The 15,266-nt window shown below is 45.5% G+C and overlaps 1 protein-coding gene across 2 annotated transcripts in view; it reads right to left on the minus strand.

Moving 5' to 3' along the window:
* CYP39A1 (cytochrome P450 family 39 subfamily A member 1) overlaps positions 1–15,266 on the minus strand; it is a 265,029-nt gene that overhangs the window by 39,353 nt on the left and 210,410 nt on the right. For both annotated transcript variants that reach the window (XM_078647646.1, XM_078647647.1), the window contains exon 10: positions 8,886–8,974. In XM_078647646.1, the coding sequence (XP_078503772.1) occupies positions 8,886–8,974 (89 nt within the window). The remainder of the gene's footprint in view (positions 1–8,885; positions 8,975–15,266) is intronic.

Raw genomic sequence — 15,266 nt, forward strand, 5'->3', positions numbered from 1 at the left:
GCGCATATTGAGGCAAACGGCCTGCTACACTCCACCCAGTCGGGTTTCCGTGCCCTCCACTCCACCGAGTTAGCACTCCTCTTGTCAACTGAAACCCTGAGGAAACACGTGGATGATGGGCAAACAGCGGCACTGACCCTGCTTGACCTGAGTGCCGCGTTCGACACCGTGGCACACCACACTCTGCTACGGTGTCTAAAGAGGGGAGGAGTGGTGGGCAAAGCAAGGGAGTGGCTGGAATCATTTCTAGCAGACCGTAGTTTCCAAGTGGCACATGGTCCCTTACGATCGAAAAAAATTGGTCTAAAACAGGGAGTACCTCAGGGATCCAGTCTCAGCCCTACTCTCTTCAATCTATATGTAGCTCCGGTTGCAGACATTACTGACAGATTCGGGGTAGAAGTAGTATCATTTGCTGATGACACGCAATTGGTGGTGACACTGACACAACCAAAGGAGCAGTGTGCCACCAATTTTAATGCGTGTATGCAGGAACTCGCCGCATGGATGGCCGAGAACTGCCTTAAATTGAACGGAAATAAATCGGAGGTGCTGATCGTGGGCAGGGCCCCCTCAGTATGGACCTCGGCATGGTGGCCTTCCACGCTGGGCAATCTACCTACTCCCAGCAATCCAGTGAAAAACCTTGGTATCTGGCTGGACAATAAAATCTCGTTCGAGCACCAGACCAAACAAGTGGCAGGCACGTGCTTTGGAATGCTGAGGATCCTCAGAAAAACCCTGAACCTCCTACCACAGTTGGCCAGACAGACTCTAATCCACGCCTTAATTACATCCAGACTGGATTATGGAAATGTCTTGTACTTGGGCGCCAGCGCCAAGTGCTTACAGAGGTTGCAGCGCGTTCAAAACGCGGCGGCCTGCCTGATTCTGATGCTCCCTAAGAGAGCGTCAGCCAAGAAAGCACTTAAAACCTTGCACTGGCTGCCAATCAAGGAACGGGTGGTTTTCAAAGCACTCTGTGTAGGACACCGGATCCTACAGAGGAAGGGCCCTACGTACCTTCACAACATGCTTGAACCTTACCTTCCGACGCGCCAACTGAGATCAAGTGGAACCAGGCGAGTCCAGGTCCCAAAATTCACAAGAGCAAGAATGGGGGGAAAATCCTTCAGAGTCATGACTGCTACTCACTGGAACAAACTCCCTCAGGGGCTACGACTTGAAACATCTGAAGTGGCTTTCCGCAAAGAGCTAAAAACCATCTTGTTTCCCACTAACTAACTAACGCGCCAGGGGCTGCCCAGAACTCTGCTCTCCAGTCTGTCATTCAGTTTTCTCTCTCAGCGCGGGGACACACTAGCTAGTGTAACCAGGCGCTTTATAAGCTTCATATAAATAAATGTTGCGTGAGTGAATCACTGACAAGTTAAATAACTATTTTTATTTGTAATTTTAACGTTTGTAAAGGTAGAACATTAAAATATTTATTAACCTCTGAAATGGTGAAGTACAACACTGAAAAACACCTACTGCATTGTGCACTAAAAGATATGGCGCACATATCTCACACAATAATACAATAAACGCGTTTAGCCTGGCACACTTTTAACAGCTGATTTCCACCCAAGTTAAATACGCATGGAAAAGCTGTTTGCATATTAATTCCCCTATGGAAAAGTCCAGTTTGGCTTCGATAACTTTAATTAAAAATTCAGATCAACGTCACAATCTAATTGAAAAGTTCCAGCTCTGAAACATTTGCAACAAAGACTTGCTTCATCCTGTTTCAGAGGTATGTTGCATGCTTCCGGTTTGAGTGGAGCACTCAGGGTGACAAAAACCAAACCACCTCGAAGTTATGGTTATCAGCCTTTGTAAAGCGTGTAGGAAAGTGTCCCTTTTTGACATGGTCACTCCCACTTTTTTGCCCTAGTAGTGATGCTTTTCACCTGAAAGTGCACTGGGTCCCTGCTATCCAAGCCCCCAGTGCCAGTGCTCTTAAACCAGGTGAATGCCAAAGTGTGCCCCACATTGGCAAGGATGTTAGCACCCCTGTAAGTCCCTAGTAAATGGTACCTAGGGCATAGGTACTAAAAAGGCCCCCTGGGGCTGCAGCATGTATTATGTCTCCTAAAGGGACCCACACAAAAACCGAATGCAGCCTGCCATGGCAGGATGCGTGAAATGGTGCAAACCATTTTGAATTCATGACATGGCACACTGCCTGTGTGCCAAGGTTACACAGCATATTCTATATGTAAGTCAGACCTACAGCAGGCCTTAGATCCCTATGGCAGGGCGCTTTATATTATATGTAAAGACCCATCTGCATGAGCAGATAGGACCCTGTGATGTCTAGTTCTATTACTAGATATTGCAAATGATCAGGCAGCCATCTTAAGGAAATGTACTGAGCACTGGTCATAACGAATTACCAGGCTACATGATGACTGCACTGAAACCAATGTTGTTGATATCAAACACCTTGCCTTAATAAATCCCCACTGATGGCAGTGTTGGGTTTATTATGACATGCACCCAGAGGGCACTGTAGAGGTACCCCCTTAAATCTACCAGTCTTTTAATGTGCTGGCTGACTGGATTCTTCCAGCCTGCCACAACAGACGAAATTCTGACCCCCTGCTCAGGAGAGCCAATGTTCTCAGAGATCAGGAACAATGCCTACTCCGGAGTAAGGTGGTCACACCTCCTCCAGCAGGATGGCTAGTGAATAAGCATACCCAGGTTAGAAGTTTCATAGCCTCTGCCGCCTTTGATTTGCAACCCTAGCTTTCTCCAGACCTGGAGAATGTCACCCCATTTGGCACCAGAGCAAGTGGGAAAAGTAGCTGGTCAGTAGGCGTGCCACACTATCAGGCTAGGCACACTCCTAAGGTGGGCCACTGGAAGTGGACACTCAAAGAAGGGCTTCACCATCTTGTTTTTGGTGAAAATAGGAACTGTGGATCAAGTTTGTACCCACTCTCCCCAGGAAGTGGTCATCTAGTGGGTTTAGTCAACCCAGGGGTTGGTAGCCCATTGGCTACTACCTTATACTCCCTTACTGCCCCTGAATTATGTATTTAGGTGACCGACCAACACCAGGAATGGATATTCAACTGCCTGGGAACAAAAGAATGACAAAGAAGAGTCAACAACACAAGAACTGTGGACAAGCACCAAAATTGGCGCCAAATCCTGCTTGGCTACTGCTCTCCTAACAATTGCACGAAATGACATGTTCTGCCGCTGAACAGCCTAGCTAACCTTGGAGGAGTGTCCAGTACTTTGCCAACCAAGCAGTATCGCCCTTGAGGTGGAGGAGCCATCTCCCAATATCGGCAGGCACCAATCACTTCTGCCCGGTTAACTGTTTTGCTGACCATCGGGTCCTCCAAGGGAGTAACTCACCAGAAGGAGGTCATCGAGAGTCCCGGAGGTCAGTCTTCAGCAAGTCATCGAGACACTGAGCCTTCTTGGAGCCTCCCTGCACCAATACCCAGTGTACCAGAGCCCTGCCAAGCACCAAGGCTTGTTGTGTGCCAAACCCGGACACCACTGATGCCAACACTGACCTGCCGACGAGTGACGTCAGGAGCTCAAGGTCAAAATCGAGAGTGGCCCTGCAGTCTTGGTTTCTCTCCCTCTCCAGGTCACCGAATCCAAATGGACGCCTCTGACTCGAGCTACCCAGAAGATAAAACACTTCTGCATCCAAGCCCACCAATCCAAATCACAGTAAACAGACTGTGTCTTCATGCTCCAGAGGCCTCAAGAGCCAAGTCCCCCTTCGGGTTCTGCCGGACAGGTCCTTCAGTCCCCATTTGCAGCCTTTCTTTTTGCAGGTACCACGCCATTGACTTTGCCGCATAGCACTTTTGCGACCAGCACCTCTGCAATTGGTGGTTTCTTGGTCTAAGCACCTTAAGTCCAGGAGAAGAACTCTGTAAACTGTTTGCAAGTATTTCGATGCAGTGAATGTTTCTCCCATAGTATATCATTACCGTGTTCGAGGCTCCTACCTCAAACCATTATTTGATTGTATTTTTCTAATACTAAAAAATTCTATAACTCCGAAAATACTTACATGATTCTGATTACTTTGGTGTCTAAAATTATATATAAATCTGAGTTATTTCTCTAAATTGGTATCTAGTTTCTTCTTGAGTGTGTGTCTCATTTATTGACTCTGTGTGTACAACAAATGTTTAACACTACCCTCTGATAAGCGCAAGCCGCTCGACCACACTGCCACAAATGGAGCACTTGGGATTATTAAGTTAGGCCCTGTAAACCAATAAGGGTTGTCTGTACTTTTTGCCAGGTGTGCCCCTACATTGGCAGTACCAGTTTAAAAGTCAGCTTCCTACAAAGCGCTCATTCACCACCAAGGCAATCTCTGGGCGATTTTCACCAGTGACAGATGATGGATGATAGCTGACTTTAACATGCATCAAAATGTATGCTACACTATGGAAGCCATGACAAAAAAAAAAGAATTACCTCAATTCGGTACTTTTTTAAAAGGGATGTCAAGGATTTATGTCAATCATTGTCACAATAATTAAATCAGAAAATTAACTAAAAAGGAAAATATATACATAAAATCATATATGAATGCAATACTATTTTAATGCTAAACACATCTGCAAAGAAAAGAATACCACTACTAAATTCAGTCCATCACATATAGATGTACGCAACAATAAATGAGAACTGTGCACCTCCAACCTCCCCTGTTCAACAAAAGCTGAGTCTATTACATAGATACAATCTGGGATCCCATAACACCCATTCAGTATGAACGTTAGAATGTTTGAAGTACCTGAACCACAAATCACACAACCGTATCCCATCCGAATGTTAATATGATTTATGGGAAATAACTGAAAAATCCTTGAGACCCGTGGTTTGAGCCAATCACCCTGAAGTAATAAGGCTGTATATTTGTGGATTGTGGCTAATCCTTTAGATGTGCCCTTTACAGCTGAACAGGCTTTATGTTATGTTACTAAAACCAGGAAATATTGATGGAGATCCCATCCTGTGATCTGAGGGGAAAGTGATGGGAGGATTGCTCGCAATAAGTCTAACCACTGGCCCATTGTTCTTTTGCCCACCATGCCACCTAAGTTTATACCCAGCAATATCCACGTCAGGATTGACCCTGCTCTAATCTAAACAGTCCAGCCTGAACTTCCAGGCCAGGTTCCTCCCCAAAACAAAACACAAGCGACCCAGGACCGGTTTTGCCCTGATTGTGTCTCTTCAGTCGTGTGTAGCTTGGTTCCTGTGGCACAGTGAGCACGAGAGACATGCCTGGGCATACCCTTGCCACTTTAGGGCAGTACATTAAACACACAAAAGGTAACTGGAGGAATGCTTGTATAAAGTCTAACCATTGGCAATCACTCAGGTAGCATTCCAACCCATTGTTCTTTTGCCCACCATGTCACCTGAGTTTGAACCCAGCCATAAGCAAATTAGTCTTGACCCTGCTCCAGTTGGAACTGTTAAGCTTGAACTGCCAGGCCAGTGATTCCCAGAACAGAGAAAACCTAAGACCGGTGCATATGGCTTCAGTGCTTAAATGGAAATATAGAAGTGCAGGTACTCCTTGTCCCAGAGTACCCGTTTGCTGATAGGAAGTGCTGGTACTCTCCCATTACAAGAATTGGAGCAGTGCTGGAAGTGCCGAACTCAAAGGCTGCGGCCATCAAAAGTTTGAACAACACTCACTGCCTGTACTGAGATACCTTACAGACCATCTCTGTGGTCCACAATCCCAACACTCAATGGGGGAGTGCTGTGTGCCCCGTCGTGGTAAATATGTGATATATACTGGTCCAGCCTAATGGCTAGTAAAATGTTATCCTGAGCAAATCTACTATTTGTATATCCATACTAATATAATACAGAGAGAGCCCAAACCTTTGAGGCGGGTAATCTCAGGAACCACAGCACCAATCACAACACCCAATACATCGTTGGAAAGGGCAGCAGAAGGACATAGGCTATGCAGACGCCCGCCATATACATTTAAAAGGTAAAACAACCATGCCAGCAAAGTAGTTCCTAGTGGGCGTGTCTGCGTTGTGCTGTGGGCGTGACAAACGCTGGGGGCGTGTGGTACGTTCTGCCCTTCATGCCATGTCTCATATCGTGTGCTGTGGGCGTGTGCGGGGCGCGGGATTACGGAAAAAAAAGCGAGCGTTGTGCCCAATATTTCATTGTTTTTTCTTCCCAGGTTCTGTACATTCCAGCTCCGGGTGTCCACCCTGCTCCCTTTAAATACCCCTGCACCCCATAATCATAACCCACCCTTACTTCTTAAAATACCCCAATACCCTTAAACACTAACCCATCTTAACCCTATAAATATCCCCTGTACCCCAAAACCCAAACCTATCCCTAAACCCTAAAAATACCCCTGTACCCCAAAACCCAAACCTAGCCCTGAACCCTATAAATACCCCTGTACTTCAAAACCCAAACCTACCCCTAAACCCTAAAAATACCCCTGTACCCCAAAACTCAAACCTAGCCCTGAACCCTAAAATACCCCTGTACCCCAAAACCCAAACCTAGCCCTGAACCCTTAAAATACCCCTGTACCCCAAAACCCAAACCTAGCCCTGAACCATAAAAATAACCCTGTACCCCAAAACCCAAACCTACCCCTGAACTCTAAAATAGCCCTGCACCCCAAAACCCAAACCTAGCCCTGAACCCTAAAAATACTCCTGTACCCCAAAACCCAAACCTAGCCCTGAACCCTTAAAATACTCCTGTACCCCAAAACCCAAACCTACCCCTGAACCCTAAAAATACCCCTATACCCCAAAACCCAAACCTAGCCCTGAAACCTAAAAATACCCCTGTACCCCAAAATCCATACCTATCCCTAAACCCTAAAACTACCCCTGTACCCCATAACCCAAAACTATATCTGAACCCTTAAAATACCCAAACATCCCAAAACATATACCTCAGTACCCCAAAACATATACACCTATACCCATACTTACCTTATCCAAACATTAAAAAACATGCTTTTACCATTCATGCATTTACAACGTATTTCGTTATAAATGTATGCGTGGTAAAAGCATATAAAATGTAATGCCATGGATTCTAGGTCCACTCAGCGAGGGGTGAAATGTGGGCTTCACTAGACAAACACCTGGGCACATACGAACCCCCTTAAAGAAAAGGCTCAACACTGGCCTCCAACCCACCACTGGCCACCAGTGCTCGACAATGCACAACCACATGCTAACCCTTCTCTATCTCCATTTCTTTTCCCTTCACCCTCTCTTTCTTCATCTCACTCACATTTTTGGAACGAGGGTGCAACAAGACCCAACAACGAGCCTATGCTATCGATTATGTGATATATGCTCCGCCATGATGCTCGCCAAGCCTGTTGTAACCCTAAGGGCATCCGCGAGGCACTGCCAACGCTACTACTGTACAATGTATCTTTTTTCTTAAAAATTTGCTAATAAAACACGTTGAAATAAAAAAAAATGTAATGCCATGCGTTATAATGGCATTGCAGAGTCATGGTACTTTCGTAATGAAAGTATGCGGAGTGATGGTATGAGGAAAGAAAGTTGCGGAATAATGGGTGTTTATGGGTGTTTACCCTAGTAAGTACATTGGTGGCACGGCGGCCCACATCTCTAGCAACATACTCATATTTTTTCACCACCGGTTTGAAAAATGCACAGGTCTCTCTCATTGATGGCCAGCACCGACATACACTTTTAGACACAGCTCCCGGCACAAGTTCTAGAATTGCGAACTTTAGAGCTGGGGAGCTACGTTCGAATCTCGGCATCAGCTCAACATCCTGTGATTCCAGGCAAATCGCTTTGTCTCCCCGTGCCTACCACAAATGAATGTGTTCTTCTGTAATGTAAATTGTGCTCATGCCATGTTGTTGAGTTCGCGCTATATAATATTGCAAGGAAAAATAAAGTAGGGAAACTTGAGTTCACACACTACTGAACGCGCACTCTTAAGTGCATCAGCAGTGCACTGTGAATCGGAGCGTTTCACAGGCCTCTCACAGATAAGAAATGCTATCAAAACGAAATCCTACAAAACAATATACTACTGGCCGGCAGCAATTCATACCCGGAAAACGTCGGGACGGGCTGCTAGTATATGTATATAGAGATAACTCTAACCACTAGTATATGTAGTAGACCCTTGTACTCACTACCATTCCTATGTGATCCTTAGAGTTTATCCATTTGTATCTCTTCCTTGAGTGACTTTACAACTTGTACATTTGCAATTTTCCCTGTTTGTATCTCTTCCTTGTGTGACTTTACAACTTGTACATTTGCAATTTTTTCTGTTTTGTATGTTTTATAAAAATCATGTAATCCTAAATCCTTATGTATCGCAACTGGTTCTTTTGTAAAGCGCTCTGACACCTTCGGGTAATGTTCGCGCTGTATAAAATCGCATTAAATAAAATAAAATAAATAGAAAAATAAATAAATAAAAATGAATATGAACTACTGATGTCAAATACCCGTTCAGTCAGTCACACCCGCCAGCGCGCCAAAGCAGCACCTCAGCATGTAGTGCTCCCCACAAAAGCTGCAAATAAGGACACAAACACACCTCACAGGGCCTGAGGCGCCTATTTACGCGCGTGCAGCACAAGGCGCCCACCTCCCGCGAGCCACCCATTCACAAGGACCTGCCCTTTCCCACTGGTTCTGGGGGCAAGGCGGGCATGAAATGTCGGCTCATTATGTCATCCCCGGCCTCCTGTCCATCAGCACAAAAAGACAACAGTTAGACATCTCTCGGGGGCTGCGTCAGAGCCTTTAAATAGCGCGCTCCTGTAGCGCCATTATCTGCGGGGCTGAGGCACAAACAGGGCCCAGCTGTTCACCGACCTTCCCGGGCACTGGTACCGCCCTCCGCCGAACGCCATGAAGCCGCCCAAGAACGCGTTCTTCTCTAAATTTGCCTTTTTCCAGCGTTCCTGTGGGAAGAAAAGCATTTTTCCAGCTCAGGCTTACGTAAAAAAAAAGCTTAACATTATTTCTTCGGGCTAAAAACAACCCTGCCCAGATAATCCGTGCTTATGAAGCTGCAGTGTTAGTAACCTGTTATTAATGCCAGTATGAACGCAGTCCAAGAAGGATTTACAAACCTGGGCAAGGATAGAAAGGAGCCTAACACGCTGGAACAATTCTGATTTAAGAATGAATTTAGCAGTGAGTATATAACTAATGTCATAATGTATATTAAGATCCTTTAAGAGTAAATAACTAGTCAAATGTGTACCAACTCCTGACCTGCCGTGACGTCACGACAGACACACAGACGCCACAGGGGAACAGACAGTGCCAGTGACAAGTGAACGCCATCTAAATTAGATACAAAGAAAGAGAGTCTTATTTGAAAACATGACGTAGTACTAGACAGGGCTTGAAGTGGTCCGGGACCACACGGGTCTCAGATTCGGTGGTAATTAAAATAGGACATTTAAAATGGCCGCTTTGGGGCCCTGTACTCATGTCCTTAACTTTACAGACAAAAAGACTGATCGATGTCTGAACAAAGGTAAGCCATGTTGTTCCTGCTTATATTGTACATGCTTTACTTAATCTTGCATTCCCTGAGAGTGCTTACTTTTTTCCAGAATGTTGCTTTATGGTATTTGTTTTTCAGGCAGCACATTACTCTTGTATAATAATACATCCTTGAAATTGAGTCAGAATACATGCTCCTACAATTCTTGGCCTCTCTGCAAATCGTACATTGCAGCGGTCACCTCTGTCAGTTGCAGGTGTGGTTCTATGCAAATGCGTGGGTAGTGTGGAACTCTTTTTGAATTGCAGTATTTATTATTTAAGCCACACCCTTAATAATAAAGGCTACGTTCCCTTTGGGAACCCACCACTTTTTTCATCCCACTTAGAGCCCTGGTACTAGAGATGTTAATAGTTCATTATAGACAGAAGATCGAACGCATTAAAAGCCTAGTTAAGCAGGCCAAGAGACAGGTAGACATGCACCCAAACAACCAATTATGCGCAGGCAGACATGACGTAGGGACTCATTCAGGTCTGGTGGACGGAGAGCCGTAGCACAAAGGACAAGTCAAAAGTTTGCTTCTGGTGCGAAGGTCCTTTTATTTATTTATTTATTTATTTATTTTTTACATTTGTATGGCGCACAGCTACCCAATAAGGGTTTCCCGGCGCCGAAGATTCTTCCATGAACAGAGGTAACGGTGAAGCATTGGAACTTAATTCTGGAAGAGCCAGGTCTTTATATTCTTTCTGAAGCTGGCGTAATTTTCTTCCTTGCGAATATAGGGGGGAAGTTTGTTCCACAAAGAAGGCCCTAATACAGAGAAGGATCTACCTCCTATTCTTGCCAGTTTGAATCTCGGGATCGAAAAATTCGCTGCGGTAAGAGAACGCAGTTCTCTCCCCGGGGTGTAGGGGGTCGCTAGGGATAAAAGATACTTTGGTACAGTGCCGGATTTGATCCTAAACATGTAGCTCAGGGCTTTGAACCGGATGCGGTTCTCTACCCTGAGCCAATGTAGGTCATTCAGATGTTTAGACACACTAGCCGTTTTGGGAATTTTACAAAGTAATCTTGCAGCCGAGTTTTGGACTAGTTGTAACCGTTTAATGACTGCTTGATTCGAGCCCAGGTAGAGAATGTTGCCGTAGTCAAGCCGTGATGTAATTAGTGCATTGACTACGGTCTTTTGTGTTGCCTGGGGCAGCATCCAGAGGATTTTTCTCAACCATCTCAGGATGGTGAAGCAGAGACCTACCACTTTATTTGCTTGAAGTTTCATCGAGAGGGTATTATCGATGGTGACCCCTAGATTTCTTACGTGGGTAGCAGGGATGGGGATACTGCCTAGCTCAGAAGGCCAATGAGAGGCGTTCCATAGGTGTATATTTTTTCCCAGGAGGAGGATTTCGGTTTTATCACCGTTCAGCTTCAGCTGGTTGGTAGACATCCAGCTGAAGATTTTTTCTAGCCCTAGTTTAAGGGTGGACGGGGCCGTAGGTTTAGACTCTGACAGTGAGAAGACGATTTGAGAGTCGTCTGCATATGTCATCAGAGTGAGTCCCGCCTTATCTGCTAAATCAGCCAGGGGTCTGAGGTAGAGATTAAAAAATAAAGGGCTTAGAATGGAACCCTGGGGTACACCGTGCGGGGAATTAAATGTGTCTGAGCAGGCGATAGGAGATGAAATCTGAAAAGTTCTCTGGGACAGAAAAGACTCAATCCACTTGAGTGCTTTGCCCTGTATACCATTTCTCCCGAGAGTGGCCAGGAGTTTGGCGTGAGAGATGGTATCAAATGCCACACTCAGATCAAGCAAAATGAGTGCGACTGTCTGGCCATCATCTAGGAGTTTCCTGATGGTTTCGGTTACTCCCAGCAGAGCAGTTTCGGTGGAGAAACCCGCTCTGAAACCTGACTGTGACGGGTGAAGAAGTGAATTTGCTTCGGTGAAGAAAGTGAGGGCAGAGTGGATGTGTCTCTCAAGTAATTTTGAAAAAATGGGGAGGAGTGAGATGGGACGGTAGTTTGCAGGTAATTCAGGGTCTGCGGAGGGTTTTTTCAAGAGCGGGCATACCATCGCGTGTTTCCAGAGAGATGGAACTGTGGAGAGCTGAAGAGAAGAATTAAGGCTTTCAGCAATGATGGTCAAGGCTGGGTCATCTAGTTGTCTGAAAACAGTGGCGGGTAATGGGTCACAGGGGGAACCGGATTTAACGGTTTTGAGGGTGGATTTCAGTGATTCCAGGGTGATGAGAGGCCAGTGGTCAAGGGTGTTAAAGTTAGTTGACCACAGGGGCATTTCTTCTCTAGGGTCGTTGCCAGGGGTGTTCCTGGTGACATCGGAAATAATTTTTTCAATTTTGTCAGTGAAAAAAGACGCTAGGTCTTGGCATTTTTTCTTGTCCAATGGGCGAGCTATAGCATCCGTATTTGCGCCAGCAAGGTCTTTGACTGTGTTAAACAGTGTTCTGGCCTTGTTTGGCGCAGTGTCAATGGTCTTTGCCACATAGAGGGCACGTGCTTTAGCACATGCAGAATGATACTCATTTCTAGCTTTGTGGTAAGCCATTTTTTTGTCGTGAGCATAGTCCTTGCGCCACTTTCTTTCAAGAGATTTACATTTGGATTTTTCGAACTTCAGGTTTTCATTAAACCACGGTGCTGGGGGACGGTGGGTGTTACTTTTTAGCCTAGCAAGCGGGAGGCAGTTTTCACTGGCCTTCTTAAGCCATGAGTGAGTGGATGTGGCGATGCTTTCCATATCAAGGCCAGGGGCCGGGGGATGCCTAGCTAGTGTTTCAATAAGTTTTTCCAAATCCAGCATCTTCCAATTTCTCATGGAAGATATAGGGCAGGGTATAGGTTGCGAGGGTAATGGCAATTTTAGGCAAAGTGCTCTCGGTAAACAAGCATTTGCAATGCAATAGGTCTCGCATTAGGAAAGTTTGAGCTATTGGTATTGTAAATGAAATTTTTTTCATTTATGTGTTGGTTTTGAAAATAGCGAAAGTAATAGCTTTGTCATTTACAATGCCAATAGTTTTAACTTTCGCAAATGTGACACCTATAGCATTTGTAATGCAATATGTGTAGTATTTTCGTGACTTATATGTATTGATATTACAAATAAAAATGGCTTTTAATTTTTTGAATAATTAATACTTAAATATAAGTTATTATTTTATAATGGCAATAGCTTTTGTAAATAACTTTTGTGAAGATTATGTTCATTGTATTTTGTTGTGACGAAAATCCAAGAACAGGAGTGAAATATTAACATCTTTTTGTGACATTTGTAATAAAGCTTGAAATATTGAGAGAACATATTTGAACCAGTTGTTGTTGAATGGTTGCACAGATTGATGCAGTGGTGGTGCTGAGTGATGCTGTGGCGTTCAGTGATGCTGTGGTAGCGCATAGTGATGTTGTGATGCTCCTGAGTGATGTTGTGGTGGTGCTGAGTGATACTGTAGTGAGGGCGACAGACAGACAGAGTGAGGGCGACAGACAGACAGAGTGAGGGCGACAGACAGACAGACAGACAGACAGAGTGAGGGCGATCGATAGAAAGAGTGATGGCGATAGATAGAGTGAGTGTGATAGACAGATAGAGTGAGGGCGATACATAGATAGACAGATAAATTTATGTTGCATTGAGTAGAGTGTAAGTAGGAGGTGTGTAATTATGTGGCACTGAGTGGTATTATGTGGAGTGTATTTACGTTGCATTGAGAAGAGTAATTATGTGGCGTGTAATTATGTGGCACTGAGTAGTAATATGGGGAGTGTATTTTGCATTCAGTAGAGTGTAATTTTGCAGCGTGTAATTATGTGGCACTGAGTGGTATTTGGAGTGTATGTTGCATTGAGTGCAGTGTAATTATGTAGCATATAATTATATGGCACTGAGTGGTATTGTGTGGAGTGTGTTGCAGTCAGTAGAGTGTAATTATGTGGTGTGTAATTATGTGGCAGTGAGTGGTATTTGGAGTGTATGTTGCATTGAGTGCAGTGTAATTATGTTGCATATAACTAGGTGGCACTGAGCGGTATTTGGAGTGTATGTTGCATTGAGTGCAGTGTAATTATGTTGCATATAACTATGTGGCACTGAGTGGTATTTGGAGTGTATGTTCCATTGCAGAGTGCGTGAGGGTGCAGAGTGTGCGGGTGCAGCGTGTGAGGGTGCAGTGTGTGTGTGTGAGGGTGCAGTGTGTGTGTGAGGGTGCAGTGTGTGTGTGAGGGTGCAGTGTGTGTGTGAGGGTGCAGTGTGTGTGTGAGGGTGCAGTGTGTGTGAGGGTGCAGTGTGCGGTGTGTGAGGGTGCAGTGTGAGGGTGTGGTGTGTGTGAGGGTGCGGTGTGTGTGTGTGTGAGGGTGCGGTGTGTGTGTGTGTGTGAGGGTGCGGTGTGTGTGTGTGTGAGGGTGCGGTGTGTGTGAGGGTGCGGTGTGTGTGAGGGTGCGGTGTGTGTGAGGGTGCAGTGTGTGTGAGGGTGCAGTGTGTGTGTGAGGGTGCAGTGTGTGTGTGAGGGTGCAGGGTCTGTGAGGATGCAGGGTCTGTGAGGATGCAGGGTATGTGAGGGTGCAGATTAGGGTATGCTGTAGCAGTATGAATGTTCGCAGGTGAGATTGCAATGAATATGTACAGTAGTGGTGGTGTTTGGTGCAGCATGATGTTGGAAGCCCAATGCCATCCAGGTATGCTATAGCAGAGGGGTGCAAGAAAGAATTGAGACAATGTGTGGCAAGCCTTGGGTTGGATTGTATGTGCATCCAGAAAAGTCTGGCATGGTTCCCTTGGAGATTTGTCAAGGGCTCCAATATGCCGCCCTTTCCTGGGTGCTTGGAACTGGGTTATTCTTGCATCAGGAACCCGACCAGCCTGCTGATAATGGAAGGATGGAGTGCACATGAACGGGCACGCTGCAGAGACATCTGTGCAACACACAGGCTGAAGATTTGGAACAGGCGGTCACCTCTGAAAGGCTGGTAGAGCATAGGAACAACAAGCCACAAGCCTGTCATGTTAGTCATTCTTCCCTAGCCCAGGTATTCCTTGGGTAGAATTAGTCCGCTGACAAGCTTTGACACTCCCCATACTAGCCGGCCTCTGGCTGTCAGTGGAGTAACTGGACTCTGTGGCGGTGATGTCTAAAAAGTGTACCTTTACATTTGTATCTTATTTACGGCTTTGAGTGTACAGCGTGAAGTCCTAGAGCGCACAGTGGTGTCATTTAAAAAGGTTTGTATGTTAATGCTTGTGCAGTCAGTGTGGACTCTGAGTGTAAATGCAAGCGTGTGTTCCCTCTTCTCACATGGCCGTGCAACAGGAGATTCTGGAAGCCATTCCCTTCTGTACAGAAAGAGCAGTCTGCTGAGAGAGCAGGATAGCTCACATATGGTGGCCCGCTGCGTCCAACAGACACACACACACACTGCCACGTGACACAAATACGCAGCTTACTCGTGAGCAAAGAATCACACGCTCCCTCTAATCGCACAACCAAACAGCAAACGTCATACAAGCAAACACTGCCCCTCCAAGTATTCATAAAAGCGAGCGTGGAACACCTTCACAATCCTGTTCTACTCACACCCATCAAGAACCCTTCATTAATAAATGTGTATTATTTTGCCTTAACTTGAAAGTCAAAATGTAAATAAAACGTTCAAATCGGATCTCTTGAATTTGTGTAGCTACTTGAGAACGTCGCCATGGCCATGTTCTAAAGCAT

Source organism: Lissotriton helveticus, chromosome 6, assembly GCF_964261635.1.
Source record: "Lissotriton helveticus chromosome 6, aLisHel1.1, whole genome shotgun sequence".
NCBI classification, from domain to species: Eukaryota; Metazoa; Chordata; class Amphibia; order Caudata; family Salamandridae; genus Lissotriton; species Lissotriton helveticus.